General features: G+C 40.0%; 1 protein-coding gene across 1 annotated transcript in view; it reads right to left on the bottom strand.

The window, feature by feature from the left end:
• The window catches only part of LOC124722342 (ly6/PLAUR domain-containing protein 6B-like), a 410,969-nt gene that overhangs the window by 32,089 nt on the left and 358,446 nt on the right, over window positions 1-20,434 (bottom strand). The window contains exon 4 of the mRNA XM_047247517.1: window positions 3,455-3,585. Within this exon, the coding sequence (XP_047103473.1) occupies window positions 3,455-3,585 (131 nt within the window). The remainder of the gene's footprint in view (window positions 1-3,454; window positions 3,586-20,434) is intronic.

The raw sequence follows: 20,434 nt of genomic DNA, 5'->3' as shown, positions 1-20,434 counted from the left end.
AATATTTCGATGTCAAAGGTGTTTTTTTTCAATTATGAAACTAAATAACTTACAATTAAGCGACAGAACGAGTGCGAAAATTTATGAAATTTTCTGTGTCCTTCCGTATACCGAGAGTCTGTACCAGATAAAAATTATATTGTGTGTTCAGAGCACCAAATACTGAAAATTTGTTTTGTTTGAGATCTATGTCGTTAAGAAATATGAGATATAAGGCCAAGTCATATACAAATCGACTGCATTGCCATTTAAATGCAGCGGATTTGCAATTCCTCCCCCTCCCCCTTCCCCTCCTCACACCCAACAAATGTTCAAATGTGTGTGAATTCCTAAGGGACCAAACTGCTGAGGTCATCGGTTCCTAGACTTACACACGACTTAAACTAACTTCAACTAACTTATGCTAAGAGTAGTAGTCGATCCTCCGTCGGGAGGGGCTACGCAGTCCGTGACATGGCGCCTCAAACCGCGCGGCCACACGGCGAGGCCCTCGCACTCGTGTGGCGTGGTAGGGGGACAAGTGTCCAACCGTGTGAGAGAGCCTTTTATCCAGAGCCCAGCTCACGTGCCGAGTTCTTGGCCGTCCCTGTTCTAAGACAAATTATTAAGCTTTCAAAGTCATGCAAAGTTTGGTAATTCGCTTTAACTTCTCAGAACTGTAAAATTTTGCATCTCACAAAACGAGAAACTGTAATAGCCTCAGAATAAAATATTAGTGATTCACCGTTAGAATTAGTCAGAGCCGTGATTTGTGGGGATATAAAATGGAATGGAATGACCACATATGCTCAGTGATTGGTAAGGTGAGTAGTAGACTTCAGTTTATTGCTATGTAGTGAGTCTACTAAAGAGATTTCTTACAAAACATTCGTGTGACCTATCCTAGAATATTGCTGAAGTGTATGAGACTAATGTAAATATTAGAAACAAGGGCTATGGAACGTATACAAATAACGGCAGAGCTAATGATAACAGGTTTGTTTGACTCATGGGATTGTGTCACACTTTTTTCTTGAACTTGCATATACTTGTAGATAGATCTCAAATTTTGTCAATCCAACTTTGTTAGCTGGACTGTCATGGCGAAATCTCAATCCGTCTACCATTATTTGAGGCATACTAAACTGACATATTTGTATTGTACATGCAAAACATGTTCTAAGTTCCTACATAAAACAATTATCCGCACATAACATATAAAGTTTTGAATAGTTAATTTCGTGATTTTTCCAGGATTTATGGAAAACAGTGTACAATTTGATGAATGCATAAAACATGGACTGCTGAAGCAGACATAACGTGCTGCTACCTCTGATAATAGCACATCATGATGTATGGAGATTAGTTCTGGTTCAGCATTACCGATTATTCATCAAACACAGTACGGGTTTATACGTCACAGAAAATACTAATACGGGCAATGGAAGGGTACAGGTGTGTCGGAATTCACTTGAGACCACAGATTCCTCTTTTCAGCGGGATACAGTTCAAGACAGTAGTGGTAGCATCCTCAAGTGTGAAATAATTACATGGGATGAAATTAGGCGAACGACAGCGCATGTAGCTAGCAAATCATATTGATTTTTCGTTCGTGTTTACGCTTTTGGACGTATAAAAACATACTTCTAGTTTATCGTAATTCAGGAGCAAACCACCGACATTTGCGTTCTTTTGAAAATTGTATTTGAGGAAAGCTCCAATCCCATTTTCATTGGATGGCTCAGCACTGGAACATACAAGAGTAATGGGACAGCGAAATGCTCAAATACTGACGGCGGTACTATCGCGTACACGAGATATAAAAGGGCAGAAGGGCAGTGCATTGGTGGAGATGTCATTTTTACTCAAGTGATTCATATGAAAAGGTGTCCGACGTGATTGTGGCCTCACGACGAGAAGTGACAGACCTTGAATGCGGAATAGTAATTGGAGTTAGACGCATGGGACATTTCATTTCGGAAACCGTTAGGAAATTCAGTATTTTGAGGCTAGCAGTGTCAAGAGTGTGCCGATAATATAAAATTTTGGGTATTACCTCTCACTATGGACAACGCAGTGGTCGACGGCTTTCAGTTAACGACCGAGAGCAGCCGCATTTGCGTAAAGTTGTCAGTGCTAACAGCCAAGCAATAGCGCGTAAAATAATCGCAGAAGTCAATTCGGGACGTTCGACGAACGTATTATTTAGGACAGTGCGGCGAAATTTGGTGTTAATGGTCTATGACAGCAGACGACCTACGAAAGTGCCTTTGCTAACAGGACGACATCGCCTGCAGCGCCTCTCCTGGGCTCGTAACCATATCGGGTAGACCCCAGACGACTGAAAAACCGTGGCCTGGTCAGATGAGTCCTAATTTCAGTTGGTAAGAACTGACGGTAGAGTTTGAGTGTGGTGCAGACCCACGAAGCCATGGACCCAAGGTGTCAGCAAGGGACTGTGCAAACTGGTGGTGCTCCATAATGGTGTGGGGCCGTGTTTACAAGGGATGTACTGGATCCTCTGGTCCAACTGAACCGATCATTGACCGAAAATCTTTATGTTCAGTTACTTGGAGACCATTTTCAGCAATTCATGGACTTCACGTTCCGAAACTACGATGGAATTTTTATGGATGACAATACTCCGTGTCACCCGACCACTATTGTTCGCGATTTGTTTGAAGAACGTTATAGACAGTTCAATGAAATGATTTGACCAACCAGATAGCCCGATACGAATCCCATCGAATATTTATGGAACATAATCGAGAGGTCAGTTCGTGCACAAATTCCTGCATCGTCAAAACTTTCGCAGCCGGCTGGAGTGGCCGAGCGGTTCTAGGCGCTACAGCCTGGAGCTGCGCGACCGCTACGGTCACAGGTTAGAATCCTGCTTCGGGTATGGATGTGTGTGATGTCCTTAGGTTAGTTAGGTTTAAGTAGCTCTAAGTTCTAGGGGACTGATGACCTAAGAAGTTAAGTCCCATAGTGCTCAGAGCCATTTGAACCATTTGCCAAAACTTTCGCAATTATGGCATGTTGAGTCCATGCCACGTCGAGTTTCTGCACTACTCTGGGCAAAAGGCAGTGTATAATACCTATTTCAGCTCTTCCGAATCACTTCACATTTATTGTTCACGTGTTCGTGCCTTGATACCTTCGTTTATTAGTTTCGCTTTCGATGATACAGTCAATACCACTTAAAGGTGAACAAAAACATATGCAAACGAGGAGACTTATTACTAAAATCGGTATTAAGGTACCGCTGAATTTTTTTCATATATGCAAGCATTCATTTATTCATAAGAGATCACCAAAATATCAACACTGTCTAAAGCCAAAAGGTTTTCTGTCAGGAGAGACATACTTCTCTTGTAAATAGCTTGGCCTCTGTGTTTGTAATCAGCTCTCTCAAGTAGTATTCAATCTTTTTGCTGCGTTATGTGAACAGAAATAATCGATTGCGTAGCCTTACCCTCTGCGCGTCGATCACGACACAGCCGACCCTCTGGGGCGTGCACTCGGTTCCGTTGGCGCACTTCTTGTTGACGACAACACTCTCTCCATGTGAATCCATTACGTGAAGTGTGTGGCAGAATTCGTCCCCTGGAACACAGATTTAGGCCATGCAGCAGTTCACATCTACGGACTGACGAAAACACATGATGTTATATACTTCAATCTTGAACGGTTTGTAATGAAGGCTATATGCAAGTGATGTGCCGCATGTCACGTAAACATTAATATGGCATTGACAGAAAATCTGGGTTCCCACATTGCTTGAATCATGGGATCCTGTGAAATTGCACATCAGCGTGCTATGAGAGGAGTGAGTTGGCGCAGTGGTGCTGGACCGAATCAAAAGAGAGTACGAGACCACCTAATGTTTATAGATCTGTGCAGAGATTGTGCCAACGGAAATCCCAGTTCCCAACAGTCATTCAGCCAGACTATGGCTGAGGGTGGAAAAATAGTGTATGTTCCAGTAATATAGTGTAATGAAAAAAAAAACCGACGCCCACGCAGGAAAATGGGATGGAAATCGGTAGGTGTGAGGTACAAGTACAGATAAACAAATGATCATAATTTCAGAAAAATTGGACGGTTTATTCAAGTGAATGAGCTTCACAAATTGAGGAAGTCAATAACACATTTCAGGCTGCACAAAATTTCTTGACCAGTAGGACAGTGCCCCTATGAATTTCTCGCCATTTATACCTCATACAGTTGCTCATGGGAAGAAGAGGAGGAGGGTGGGAGTGGGAGGGATGAGAGGGGGAGGGGTGTTCTTGATTGGGAGATCTGGCAACAAGACAGACTACACCAGTACACAGTCAGTTTCACTACTATGAGATGGTTTTATAGACCATCTGTTACAGGAGTGTTACTTAATGAAATGTTCGTAGGAAACTTCCCTGATTATGATATTACAGGAGAAGATTTAAATTTGACAGCTATAGTCACGATACTGAAACTGGTACCAGAAATAGGGATACATGTGAGATTTTTGTGAATGTTTTCCGCTGAAAAATGCTTCGAGATGTTAGGGAATTGACTCGTAAGCGCAACTTTTAGATCTTCCAATAACTGATAGACCCGAAGTTCTCGAATCAGTTAACATAGTGAAGAGGAAATGTTATCATAAAGCTGTTATTCCATCAATGGCTGCACTTGATACGCGGATTGTTAGCAAATGCATAAAAATAAGTTTTCTTAACAAGAGTGATGCAAAAAAAACGTAGACTATATGAGTGGTCACCATCAATGTTCAGCTCTGGGAATTAATGTTTAGCGCAAAAATGGATAAAATTCAAACGCGTTGTTCAATACGCTTTACGCTACTATGTGCCGAGGAACATGACTAGGCATGGGAAATACTGACGGTGATTCAATAACCATGATAGAAAGCAAATAGAGCTTCAGCAGAGATTTAAGCCTTGGTTATTAGCAAAAGCTAAACGAAGTAGAAATGAGCATAAGGAGAGCATATCGAGAGCCGATCAATGAATTCAAAAGTAAACTTTTGTTAACCGACCTGACCAAACTTCTCAAGAGGTTTTGGTTGTAAGTAAACTCAGTAAACGAATCGAAATCATCTATTAGGTCGCTTAGTGACCACTGAGACAAGTGATTATGGTTTAAAAAATCAAGTGAAATCGTTTAGGAGTGGAAAGGCATGGAGACCTGGTGAGATACTGATAAGAAATCCCAGAAATTATGTGAAATAATTTGCTCTTTTTGTAGCAGCACTTTATCGTAGGGCGCTGAAGCAACGAAGAGTACCAAGCGAATAGAAAAAAACGCACAAGTAATTCTCGCATTGTGTTGTGGAATTTTGGATAATGTTTTATGGTAAAATATTATGATCCTTTTGTAGAACGAATAACTCCATTATAAAAAACAACTTTTAATTTAGCTCGCTATGTTCGTCTATTAAATCTAGAGATGTTCGAGGAACTCCTATGGCAGACGCTACAAGAAAGGCGCTGTGCGTCACTGAAAGATTTACTGATAAATTTCCGAGACTGTTATTTCCGAGAAAAGTCGGGCAACATATTAATTACTAACACACACGTCTGGCGGAATGACTATGAGGAGAAACGTAGAGAAATCAGCGTTCACATGACCGCTTCCCATTCACCATTCGCAAATGGAACAGGATGGTGGGAAATGATAGTGTACCAGATACACCATCCGGAGTATAGATGCAGATATTCATACATATAATAAAATGGATGAATGCATATACAGGATATTACAAAAATGTGCTGCACAAATTTCAGAACATATTCCTCATATGTAGATGAAGAAACTACGTTAGGTAAACATGGGTGTGGAACCGCTTTGTTTCCATGTTACAACTCATTTTCTCCAACTCATTAATCATGGAAAACACACACGAACAGGACGCACTAGCATACCATATGCAACTCTTTCTCACAGGAGATGTTCAATATGCAGTCCATGGGCAATGACACATGCATAAACTCCCCATCATAGTGAATCTCGAATGGCTAATATATCCAGGGAGTATTGCGTGTGATTTCGCAGCCTTCCATAATACGAGCATGGGGACTCTGAACATCTTGTACTGGGGTTCCGTACACAAGAACTTTTAAATGTCCCCACAAATAAAATTCCAGTTGTTTAGGTGCGAGGAGCGCGGAGGCCAGGCAATCGGTCCATCTCTATCTAGCCTTCTGTCACCGTATCTGTTATTTAGAAGCCAACGTACATTAACACTAAAATGAGGGGGGACTCCATCGTGCATGAAATATGTGTTTTGTCGCACAGCTAAAGATATGTCTACTAACAGGTCAGGTGGTACATTCTCTACAAAATTAATTTGTCCATTGAGCCTGAGTGGAAGAAAGTGAAGCCCTAGCAGTCACCAACTATTCCGGCCCAACCATAGAAAGAAAATACTTGTTTATGACTTGCTTCAGCAATTGCGTGAGGATTGATCTCGCCCACATATGCCGATTGTGAAAACTTACAATCTGATCTCGTTGAGCAGTGAGTTGTAACATGGAAACAAAGCGTTTCCAGACCCATGTTCATATAACATACAATTTTGCTTCCGCCGTTTTTCCCCCAACATTTGAGGTTTTAATGAAACAAATTGGTTACACATGTATCATTCAAAATATTTTCCATCGCTGGCCACTACTTTCTCTCATCTTTCGGGCAGTGTACGAATCGCGTGTCGAAAAATCCAATTTGTGACTTCTTCATGAGTTCGAAAGTGTTGGTCTGCCAGGCCATGCGCCATTGATCTAAACAGGTGATAGTCAGAGGGAGCAATGTCGGGAGATACGACGGGTGGGGTAGGACTTCCCATTTTAACGTTTCCAAGTACGTTTTGATCTCTTTTGCAACGTGGGGTCGACGTTGTCGTGCTGCAAAATCATTTTATCGTGCCTCTTGCTGTATTGCGGCCGTTTATCTTTTAATGCTCTACTCAAACGCATTAATTGCGTTCGATAACGAGCACCTGCGGTTGTTACACTTGGTTTTAACTACTCATAGTACACGACGCCGAGCTGGCCCCACCAAATGCAGAGCATGATCTTGGAGCCGTGAATATTCGGTTTGGCCGTAGACGTGGAAGCATGGTCGGGGTATTCCCATAATTTTTTGCGTTTAGGGTTATCGTAATGAACCCATTTTTCGTGCCTGGTCACAATGCGATGCATAAATCCCTTCTGTTTTTGCCTCTGAAGCAACTGTTCACAAACGCACAAACTCCGTTCTACGTCTCTTGGTTTCAGCTCACACGGGACCCAAGTTCCTTCTTTCTGAATCATGCCCACAGCCTTGAGAAGTTTTAAAAAGGCTTGCTGTGTCACTCCCACTAATCGTGCCAATTCTTCTTGAGTTTGACGCAAGTCTTCACTCAGCAATGTCTTCAATTCTGCATCTTCGAAAACATTCTCTCTTCCACCACCATGCCGGTCCACGACGATAAAATCACCGTTCTTGAAGTTTTGAAACCACACACACGTTCTTTCACTAATAGCGTCCTTACCATGCGTAGTTGAGAGCATTCGATGAGACTCAGCCGCTGTTTTCTTCATATTGAAGCAAAACAGTAACACCTCCCGCAAATAACGAGAATGAGGCTCGCAAACTGACATTTTCAATCAAGTACAACTTTATGGTGCAGACACAAATCGACTAATGTTTGAATGAGGTTATGTTGACCGAACTCCAAGCTAACTGCCTGACGTCTGCAATCTGTTTCTTTCGACTGCTATTTACTGTTGTCGCCACCTATCGGCAAACGGCGGAAGCAAAGCTGTACACCATTTAATTTCGTGTCTACGTATGAGGAATGTGTCCTGCAATTTGTGCCGTACGTTTTTGTTACACCCTGTACGTATGTACGTGTGTTCCACATCGCCTCCTAAACCACTGAGCCGATGTCAACCAAACTTGGAGCGCGTATCACTTACTGGCTGGAAAGAATTGTTGTGGGAGTAAGAACCGTCTACCTATAAAAGAGGTGAGGGTGGCGATGAAAAAGCAACGTAGGATTCTCAGCCACATATGCAGCAGCTCACTGAAACAGGCCTTTTTTCAGATACACTGAAATATGCTATTGTTAAACTATTGTATAAGAAAGGGGATAGGTCTTATGTCAACAACTACCTCCCAATCTCACTTCTGACAGCTTTATCGAAAATTCTTGAAAAAGTAGTGTATTCAAGAATAGAGTCACATTGTAACGTTGTTGCTTTAATTTGGTATGAAAGCGGTGCTGATAGACAATAAAAGCGGGTTAAAAGCTGTGAGCTGTCTGGGGAAGTTAACCTTGCATTACTGAGCAACTGTTTCACCAGGTATCCAGTCTAGCTTACCAAATTCCCAACCAGACTAACATTAATTATAATCTTTTAATAGTCATACGACAACCGGTGATATGTATATAAAAAAGAGAATTTAAATAAAAAGAAACAAATCAGTTTATATTTGGAAATCACTGATCATTGAAATTTCAGCATATTCAACTCGATTCATAACTAAGCTGGTGCCTTATTTAGGATTGTGAAAATGTGAGATTGTAATCTTACGGAATGCATCAAATATGGGGCCAAGATTGGGAGACTGCATACAACACTGCATTCATAAAATAACACACGAAGAACGTTGAAACATATGCAAGATTAAATTAACCACAACCAACCGATTCAATTTTCACCCAAAGAAGTTACGTCCGTAGCGCAATCCTGTCCGTCATGTAATTACCACACACTGGTATACTAAATTCATACTAACTCTCTGTGAAATCTTCCCGAAAAGAATAGCTGAGGGCTACTTTGATGATTACACCACATGCTTCACGTGGTCAACTTGGTTTACACAAAGAGTGTAACTCCACAATAATTTTGATAATTAAAATAAATTAGATCGAAAAGCAGTTTACAAAAGAAAAACCTCAAACTGGTTACTATCGTCTTACTATTAACCTGATGGGACAAACAATTGTATAAGCACGTGGTACTGGTCTCACAAAGTACACCCCACGTGGGTTGAACATAAAGAAAAGTTGCTATATTGAAAAATATTGTCAAGACGAGACGTTATAATCTCACGCACATTCGCATTGAAGATTGATGATGCTAGTTAGAGTTACTGGTCAACACGTGGTTCCACGTTACTCACAAAGTAGTGACAAAGCAACTACTGGAATATATTCTGAACTTCACACTCGAATTACACTGCGTTGCAATTTAAGATAACATTTATATTTTAGAGCTAAATCTGAAATAAAGGTGATTAAATTTTCAGTTAGGCTGAACTTAAGAAATCCATTGTCCTATGGACTTAGCAGACACGTGCTTAGTCGGAGATCTTACCACTTCAGACGCTCGCCGCGGACCGACTGACGTGGTCCCTTCCTGAGGGTGGCTCACAAATACAAACGGAAGTGGCCAGAGAGGCAGCTTCCTATACCAACATGACAAGGGACGGATAGGACCATACTAAGGATAGAAACCTCTTTGCTTTTAGAAAGCGTAGCTACCTGTTCCGACGTTGGTCCTACTGTTCTCTAGCAGACAGGCTTGTCTGCTACCATCCAGCATGCAACTAGAAATACATTTGCTCATTCATCCTCTCACACAGAAGGGAAGGGGGATGACAGTATCTTATCATATACAGTATATAAAAGAAAGCAGATGTAGGTTCCGTATGAGACTGTGTGACATGAATTACATGTTGTTGTTGTTGTGGTCTTCAGTCCTGAGACTGGTTTGATGCAGCTCTCCATGCATGAATTACACATAAACTGTGTTTTAAAGTGTAGTAGTGTGACAGATCGTTCTTGTTTACTTGTAAAAGTAACACGTTTCACTGATCAGTCTCCTCCCAGATAGTCAGAAGCGCCACAGTAAATTTAGAAGAGGAATTTATGCCATAAATGACAACAGATTTAAGAAATTAACATGAAAGGAATCCAACAGAGACCTTTCGTAACCCCAACACTCCGGGAAAAGACTGTGCAGGGAATTTTCTGGCCATGCTAGGGCATTCCCAAGCAGGCTTCTCACACCCAACTTAAACCAAAAATGTAAAGAAAACGCAAAAGGTCACCAGCTACTTGCTAAAACTCAATAATTTCAACACATCTTTAGAATCTACCAATTTCAAAGAGAAAAAAAACCAATCTGTGACACTATTTAAAAGATAGTGTAGACCTAATTCAGTCAGCAAGTAAAAACAATGGTTCCTGTGTCATTAATATGAAAACAATTTCTGGTTGTTACCCTTATGGAGTTCACCAGTATTTGCCCATTGCAAGAGCCAACTGTTCACAGGAAAATTTATGACTGTTTATTAACAAGTAAAATTTATGAAAATAGCAAAGCTGCCACAGCAATTAAAAAAAACATGAAAATAACGTCAGTATTATAAAGCAGAACATTACAATGCACAATCCGCAAAAGCAAAAAAAGATAAGAGAAAAAACATGTTTTACAAAGTGGTTATCACAAAAAAATTCTATATCTTATAAAACTAATAATTTGTAGAATTAAAATAACTTTGTGGCACTAATTTAATCACTCTACTATATTTCAGTTAGTTAGCAAACAATGAGCACTGTGTCATTATACTGAAACTACAATAATTATGTGATTGTTACCCTTATGGGTTATCACTATAAATATGCCCCATGCAAAGGCTAATCGAGCACAGTCCAATGAGAATGAATAGCTATCTGACTGAGAAACGAAGCAATGCCACAGGAATGAATTTACGAAACAAAATATCACAAATCTAATACATCACACAAGAACAAACATTGATCAATAAAACAGCTCTGAAAGTACCATAGTCAACATCTAAAAAAAAAAAAAAAACACCAGTAAATAAATAAATAAAACACCTGCAAAATAAAAGAGTTAAAGTCTAAAAAAAAAGAAAACAATAAATAGAACACATGCAAAATACAAGAGTCAGTCTAATAAACACCAATAAATCGAACCCCTGCAAAACACACGAGTCAAAGTTACTCTGACAGAAACACACGTATATGCATTGAACTAAGAACTGTATAATCACTGTTCACTGACACACTCAGTAGTTCCACTGTTCCGAGGCAAACCATAAGGGGAAGGGGCGGGGGGGGTTCTTCGCCGCAGCTGTCAGTAGGGATTTTTGTCCATTTGTTGCGTGCAATCCCGCCGTCTCTGCCCTCTCATGAAGTTTCTCTTGGTGGTCCGTGTCACGTACATCTCTAATAGGTTCCATATTTGTGTTGTCAAATTCATGCGGTATCCTCGTTTGACACACCAGGTTGATATTCCTGGACAAGGATGACACTTAGTGGCTCTTCTTTGTGCCATCCTTAGCTACCAGAGAACATCGAACTATGATTTACTGTCGCTTGACAGTGGGCATCCGCCAGGAAATGTTGATAGGCGTCGTTGAAATCTGCCAGTTTTTCTGGACAGTATGTGTCAAAAGGCTCCACGCCCCTTTATCCCCTGTCTTCTGTCATTTCACCGCGGCCGTCTCGTCACGGTCGTGTGTGTGTGGTGCGTTGCCAGCAGATGGATTTCCGTGCGGTGGACCGCTCGCCCATCTCAGGTCATCGCCTCCACGAAGGGTCGCACTGGTGCGGCCGCCCATTAGCTCCAGGTGCAAGGGAAAGTGTTTGTTCCGTACCCTTCTTTTGTTGTGACCGCGCACCCGAAGTGGCCCGGTTGACAGTGTGTCCTGCTGGGAAACCCGCCTGTTTACAACTAGTCCTCCTCCTCGCTGCTCCCGCTGTCTCATAATAGTTGAGCCGGTTCGCTTTCACGTTCTCAACTGCATTTACAGAAATTGTTCATCGTAGTTATGTGATTACACAATGTCATACATAATACCACTTAGTATTGTCTTTCATAATTTTTAAGAACAAAAGTGAGACTTAATTTTTTTTAAAATAAAAAAGTTAGATGAATTGGCAATATAAAAATAAAAGTTAAATGACTTGACAATATAAAAAGTAAAAGTGAAATGGCTTGACAGTATAAAATTAAATTTAAATGAACTGACAATGTAATATCTAAATCCATATCACTAATGTGGTTCACTTGCGTTTTAAAAAATCGAATGCTACTTATTAATTCACTAAAATGAATAGGATTATACCTTGTGGAAGTATAGGTCAGGACAGCATAGGGTTCACATGTTATTTACACACGCACACATGCACACCTGTTGTCTATACTACAAACTAACTACCCATAAACATGTATTACTCAAAATTCTCCTTCTATCCACTACTAGTTAATCCAACAAGCTATTTCAATGCTACTTCAACAAAGTGTTTACACCACTACAACATTGTTCTAATTCGTCCTCTTCCTGACGCTCGCCGCATATGTCTTGTCACATGACAAATATGGAGAAACTTTCCTTAAACATACACAGTAAAGAGAACAATGGTTATTTACACGCCAAAACATTTATACCAGTTGACACACCTGATAAGAGACTCGCAATTATACATTTATCATACTCATATGTTTATACGTAAAACAGTAAGACAATTTCATCTAAAATTGCGTTATCACAAGAGTTAATCACGCAGATGACTCTGAGAAGGTTAATTTTTTTTTTTTTTACAGTTTATATTACATTTTCTTAGCCATTTTGCTCCAATTTCGTTCCTTCTTTAAGTTACCTTTCGCTTCCAAATCAGTTATTTCGCCTGTGGTGGTTATTCTGGATTCATTTCTCATGAGTGGCAAAATTGTGGTCTCCTCTATTCTGTAAAACAGTTTAATAGTAACGTATTGAACTTACAACAGACACAAAAGATCCGAATCCTCCTGTAGTTTAAATGACAAATGTTTTGCTTCATCCTTATTACATTAAACCAAGCTTCCCTTCGGTCCCATAATCAAAATTATTTAATCTTCCTCTTCCTTCAAGAGGGATATTTCTTCAGTTCAATTCATATAGGCTGCAGTGCATCCCGCACCAGCCAAAACAGTAAGCTGTAATGCTCACAGCATCAACAAAACACATAAACGTCACTTTTCCAAGGCTACTAACAGCTGGGGACCTGGGTTTGCCAGACCCATAATACCCATAGATCGGATATTCCCCTGAGTTTTGCATTAATTCAACACAGATCTTGCTTCTCTCAGGAACGATTCTTTTCAATTTACACAAAAAAACCATAAACAGCATTTTACTCGTTCACAAAGAAACCTTTTATCTTCACATTTGACCCAAACTAAATCCTAATTGCACAAGGAAAGAAAAAAAACCGCAAACATCACTTCAATCAATCACACAGAAACATCTTTATCATTATTTTTACCAACATATTATTCAAAATGCATATGTCACAAATTTAAACTAATCAATTCTTTCTCCTCACCATCCTCTCTACTCCGCACTGTCCTCTCTATATACCCTATGTACTCATTTCCCATGTCGCTCATTTGTTCCGATTGGGCACCTTCTGCGCTGATCATTTGTCATTGCCGGTTTTGTTCATTTCCATTTGCTGGATTATGTCTAGGGTTGGCCGGCCGAATTTCTACATCATGTGGTGCTCCGCCTACAGTCCTATTCCCACCGTGTTCATCGTAGTATCGATTCTGCTTGCCGTACCTGTTGCCTTCACGATCTTGTCCACGTCCTCCATCATTTCCGTTGTTCCACCTGTGTTCGCGACTGTTACCCCAGTTTCTATACGGCCGGTTCCGATTATTGTTTCGTTCGCGTCGCGACGACCAGTCACGCCGTTGATTAGTACTACGGCCACGACTGCGATCGCGCTGCTGTGCCTCGTAATAACTTTGTGCCTGATTAAGCGGGCATTCTCCTGTATTGTATTCCAACTCTTGGAGAAGTGTCTTAAACGTTTCCACGTCCTCTTTGCATCGTCCCGCAAGAATGACGTGGCGCAAGGGCATCGGCAATTTGGTGATGCATATCCTAATTAGTTCTGCAGGCCCGTATGGGTCGTATAGAAATAGATTTGCCTGCAGCATGTGGTCGAATAGGCGTGCTGGGCTGCCAAAACCAGACTGGTTCAAATTTGGCAGCATAATTATGCCATGTTTGACCCTATCTTGTGCCGCTTCCGACCAATAGGCGGACAGAAAGGCTTGTCGAAACTCCCGAGTGGAGTTGCAGTGACACGCTGCCGACCTCATGCGAATCGCCGGTTCGCCTTCCAAATAGCCACACATATATCTTATGTGAACTTGCCCAGTCGGGGGGAAGACAAAACTCAAATTGCTCGAGCCATGCTCGTGAATGTATTCCTTTTTGCGAATTTCGAAATATCTCAAACTTTCTCACCATAAGGAAATGTTTGAAATCAAATCCCCGCATTTCCTCCCAGCGAGGCCCTTGAATGTTTCTATTTTTCTCATGTCTGCCCCTCAAAATACATTCTTCCCTGTCGTCAAAATCTCCCCCGTGGCCGGGGTCCCTCTCTGCACTGTTCGCACGGCTATTTTTAGTACTATTGGCGAGTTCGGAATCACACGCCATGCGGTTTTCCAGATGCGCCACGCGTTCTTGTAATTCGCCTGTTACATCTTTGTGCCACCTGTTCACTTCGAACTGTCCCTTCTGAAATCTAAGAAGCGAACACACTTCTTCAGTCTCTGCAACCGCTACCGGTGTAGCATTGTTCTCGCTTTCTGTCACCTTCATCGTGCCTATGATGTCCGCTAATGCCGCAATCTTATCATGTATTTGTCTGTTGTCCTCCGCCCCAGTTTGCTTCAATTGTTCTACTTGCTGTTCGAGTGCGTGAATCGCTTGACTGTTGTTCGCTACTGTGTTGCTAACGGACGTGGGACAATGCGTTTCCGCCTCCTGGACCCTCGAGAGTACCTGCTGGCGTTCCCTTTGGCATTATTCTCTCAGCGCTTGGAAATTCCTAAGTAGCTGTTCTTCGCTCTCTTTCGATTCTGCATCGCGACTCCGCTTGCCCTGTTCTAAGGCTTGCAGACGATCATAGATTTGTTCAAATGTACGGCCTAATTCATTCATAATATCACTTTTTATTTCACTTGCCAGATTGTTTATTCTTTGTGAGATATCATCGGACACTCTCTGCATCGACTTGTCGACTTTATTTGTCTGCTGGATTAGTTTTTCGACTATTTGTTCGCCTAGCTCTCGGATCGATTTTTCGGATGATCCTTTTTGTTCTCGGAACGATTTTTCTGATTTCTGCGTCATTTGTTCACCTAGCTCGCGGATCGATTTTTCAGATTTCTGCGTCATTTGTTCGCCTAGCTCTCGGATCAATTTTTTAGATTTCTGCGTCATTTGTTCGCTGAGCCCTCGGATCGATTTTCAGATTTCTCTGCGTTTTCTTTATTTTGTTGCAATAAGGCTTTCATGAGTTCTGAAAAATCAATTTGCTTAGTTGGAGGCAAACTAATTTCTGGCTCTGATGTGAGCCCGTTCGTCCTGTTTTGCATTTCCTCTGAAGTATTCTCCATTGCATTTTCGGAACCGTCTGGCGTGTTAATATTCGAAATCAAATTATCCCCATGGCCAATGTTGCTTAAGTTGTTGGACCACCTACTTTTAGCTTGGTTACGAGTCTGCATTACTTCAATTTATGCCTGGTACGCAACACACTAATCAGAATAAATGTATCCCGCAAAAATTACGACAGTCACACGAAAGGTACCCAAATTAGTATGCACTTTTTCACATGCACATCAAATTTTTATGTTTGATCGAAGTCAGTGCAATTTACAAGCGAGGAAAAAAAACACATGCATATAAAACACACAAATATAGAAAACAAAACAAGACAAACAACATAACGCCGCCCAACAACGCCATGAATCTTTTGAAAGTCTGCTCAGAAACAACGCAGAAGTTGTTTGAGCGCTGCAGGGAAAAAAATTAAGATTATACAACTCTCGCAATCTAACGTTACAGAGATACCAGAGTCTAGCGGAATCACAGAACAGGGTCGCCATGTGTAACGTTGTTGGTTTAATTTGTTCTGCTAGTGGTGCTGCTATTCAAGACCATAAAAGTGGGTTAAAAGCTGTGAGCTGTCTGGGGAAGTAAACCTTGCATTACTGAGCAACTGTTTCACCAGGTATCCAGTCTAGCTTACCAAATTTCCAACCAGACTTACATTAATTATAATCTTTTAGTAGTCATACGACAACCGGTGATATGTATATAAAAAGAGAATTTAAATAAAAAGAAATAAATCAGTTTATATTTGGAAATTTATTTTAACATTGATCATTGAAATTTCAGCATATTCAACTCGATTCATAACTGAGCTGGTGCCTTATTTAGGATTGTGAAAATGTGAGATTGTAATCTTATGGAATGCATCAAATATGGAGCCAAGATTGGGAGACTGCATACAACACTGCATTCATAAAATAACACACGAAGAACGTTGAAACATATGCAAGATTAAATTAACCACAACCAACCGATTCAATTTTCACCCAAAGAAGTTACGTCCGTAGCGCAATCCTGTCCGTCTTGTAATTACCACACACTGGTATACTAACTTCATACTAACTCTCTGTGAAATCTTCCCGAAAAGAATAGCTGAGGGCTACTATGATGATTACACCATATGCTTCACGTGGTCAACTTGGTTTACACAAAGAGTGTAACTCCACAATAATTTTGATAATTAAAATAAATTAGATCGAAAAGCAGTTTACAAAAGAAAACCCTCAAACTGGTTACTATCGTCTTACTATTAACCTGATGGGTCAAACAATTGTATAAGCATGTGGTACTTGTCTCACAAAGTACACCCCACGTGGGTTGAACATAAAGAAAATACACAAATACAAACTTAAGTGGCCAGAGAGGCAGCTTCCTATACCAACATGACAAGGGACGGACAGGACCATACTAAGGATAGAAACCTCTTTGCTTTTAAAAAGCGTAGCTACCTGTTCTGACGCTGGTCCTACTGTTCTCTAGCAGACAGGCTTGTCTGCTACCATCCAGTATGCAACTAGAAATACATTTGCTCATTCATCCTCTCACACAGAAGGGAAGGGGGATGACAGTATCTTATCATATACAGTATATAAAAGAAAGCGGATGTAGGTTCCGTATGAGACTGTGTGACATGAATTACATATAAACTGTGTTTTAAAGTGTAGTAGTGTGACAGATCATTCTTGTTTATGTGTAAAAGTAACACGTGTCACTGCTCAGTCTCCTCCCAGATAGTCAGAAACGCCACAGTAAATTTAGAAGTGGAATTTATGCCGTAAATGACAACAGATTTAAGAAATTAACATGAAAGGAATCCAACAGAGACCTTTCAACATATCTGTGTAAATGAAGCACTAACAAAATGTCAGTTTAGTTCTCAGAAAGGCTTTACATCATAAAATGCTATACATGCTTTTACCGATCAAATATTAAATGCTCTGAATAACTGAACATCACCCACTGGGATATTTTGTGATCTCTCAAAGGTTTTTGACTATGTGAATCATGAAGTTCTTCCAGATAAGCTTAAGTATTGTGGTATGAGTGGCGTAAATGGTTTAATTCATATTTAACTGAAAGAATGCAGAAGTTTGAAATCAACAGTAAGATACTCTGTAAAAATCAGCTACTCCTCTAACTGGGGAGGTATCGGGAATGGTGTCCCATAGCGTTCAGTCCTGGGTTCTTATTGTTCTTAATATATGTTATGACTTGTCAATGTATATTCATTAAATTTGAAAAGCTAGTTCTTTTGCTGATGATGCAAGTATAGTAATCACACCCAACAAACAAAAATTAACTGAGGAATTTTTAAGCAATGTCCTTCAGAAAATAATTAAGTGGTTCTCCGCAAATGGACCCTCACCAATTTTTGAGAAAACTTGGTATACACAGTTATGTACAGTAAATGATATAATACCATGTATAAATATAGACGTTGAACAGAAGTCTTTTGCTAAGGCAGAATATTAAAAATTTCTGGGTGTGTGCAATGATGAGAAATTGAATTGTAAGAAATACATTGATGATCAGCTGAAACGTTTAGGTTCAGCTACTTGTGCTATTAGGGTTATTTGCTGATAAACATATCACTAAATTAGCCTACTATGCCTGTTCTTATTCACTGCCTTCATATGGCATCATATTTTGGGGTAATTCATCATTAAGAGAAAAAGTATTCATTGCACAAAAGCGCATAATCAGAATAATAGCTGGAGGCCGCCTAAGATCACCTTGCAGACATTTATTTAAAAAAATTGGGGTAATCACAGTACCTTCACAATACATATATTCACTTATGAAATTTGTTATTAATAACCTGTCCCAATTCAAAAATCATAGTGAAGTGCATAGCTACAAAACTAGAAGAAAGGATAATCTTCAGTATTCTGGGTAAAATCTGTCTTTGGCAGAGATAGAGAGGTGAATTATGCTGCCACAAAAATCTTTGGTCATTTGCCAAATAGCATTAAATTTCTGGCAGACAGCCAATCAACATTTAAAAACAGATTAAAAGAATTTCTAAATAACAACTCCTTCTATTCAATAGATGAAATTTTAGATAGAAGTAGTAACTGGAAACGAATTATATTGTGTAATGATAATTTATTTTAAACTTACACGTTTCACATCATTACGAAACGTCGAATTCGTGATCTGTGGAACAAGTATTAATCGAATGTAATGTAGCCCTCGATGTGCGTATACCCTTACTTTAGTTATCCAGTATTTGAAAATGAGAGAACTTAGTGACTTGCAACAAACTTTACACATAATTTAAAATCTTTACAAAACGTTTTCTTGGTGACAGCTCCCAGAAAATGATGAGAAGGAAAACAGTTTATCGCTTACTACATTTCCGCTGTTCGTGTAGTGAAAGTGCTGCATGAAGCATGAGGTTTTAATTTATTACTTCTTTACTACCAAATCTATTCGCACCACATTTTCCAGACAGTATCGACATATGCCATTGAATAAACCTACAAAAATTTATAATTCTACGACACATACTTCGGGAGATATGACACAAAATAGTGAATTTCGCGAGAAACTGTAGTATTATATATGACGTTTTGATTTATAATTTCTTTACTAACTCGATTCGTAACACATTTTGCAGATAGTATCCACATACGATGCTGAATGACCTAGAAAAATATATCATACGCTGTAGATCATGTAAATAGTTCGAATTTGATTTCGTCTCAGGTTGGTACGGAAGAGCCATAGTCGATTTTATTTATTGTAAGTATTCCATAGATTATCAGTAACGCCTTAGAACAGGCTTCCCGCCATATTCGACACAATACTGTAACTGTGTTTATAGCTTTCTCGCGGGATAGCGCTAAATGCTTCATACGTAGAGTCCGTGTTACACGGGACTCAAAGAAATTTAGTTTGTGACTTTACCATAAGGGGAATGTTATGTCACAAGGCACCGAGCAGTAGGTTGCGACAGCACGAGTCGTAGGTACATTGCTGCACGAAGGTGGTGGTCTAAAGGAGCGGGGGAAGCGTGGTCTCCGAGATACTAGGAGCAGGCAGCTACTTGTACCTCGAGGCAAAGCTTTCTTTGAGAGTTGCTGTGGCTAACAAGAAATGAGAAGGTACCCATGGGGATGTAACTGTGGTGGATCTTCCAACACTGAAAAGGGCCAACAGGCATTCAGGACATTCCCACCGGCTGTGTTTATAAGGCACCATATGATACCATCTAGAGAAATAAACCTTTAAAACTAATTGAGCTACTAAAATTTCAAGAGTATTTTGACAAGCGTCTCACTGGAACTATTAATATGAGCAAATGCCTGAATTTTTTCGACAGAAACCGCATGAGATACAACTGCTTTAATGAAGTCCAACTTTTTAAATCATGATTATTTATTATTAGTCTTGAGAGCAAATACATCAATCAAAAGGCATTATTATGCACAAGAACGCAACAGCCTTCAGCACTGGACGGCAATGTGGTTTGCTTCTGACAGCATCGTTATCACAGAAATGTTTGTTTTAATGTGTAAAAAAAAACCTTTTGTAAATGGCGACTTAAAAGTTTGATTGTAGTTTCAAACTGATGCTCTGAATAGTATAACTGAAAGCACCACTGGAAAAAGCGTGACTGAATTGAGAGACCTGGTAGTCAAGGAAAATTCTTTCACATTTATGCTACCACCAACATGTAACATCAAAATGCTGGAGATTAGGGTGTCTATAGGCGAATGGATTACGGCAGGAAATCGATATATATATATATATATATATATATATATATATATATATATATATATATATATATGTAGTGTGTAACAGGTATAAATGTAGATAATTTTATATGTGGAACGTTATTATAAACACACATCACTGTGTTGGTTGTTTTTTTCTCTGCAACCAACAGTTCTGCAGAAACGTATCACAAACTTTACAAACAGGTGTTTTCTGTATGGTCGTACTGCACCACTTAAGTGGACTACGCATGTCTGGGATC

This window comes from Schistocerca piceifrons, chromosome X (assembly GCF_021461385.2).
Source record: "Schistocerca piceifrons isolate TAMUIC-IGC-003096 chromosome X, iqSchPice1.1, whole genome shotgun sequence".
Taxonomy (NCBI): Eukaryota; Metazoa; Arthropoda; class Insecta; order Orthoptera; family Acrididae; genus Schistocerca; species Schistocerca piceifrons.
The sequence above is the reverse complement of the archived record's forward strand: the minus strand, read 5'-3'. Positions and strand labels throughout refer to the sequence as shown.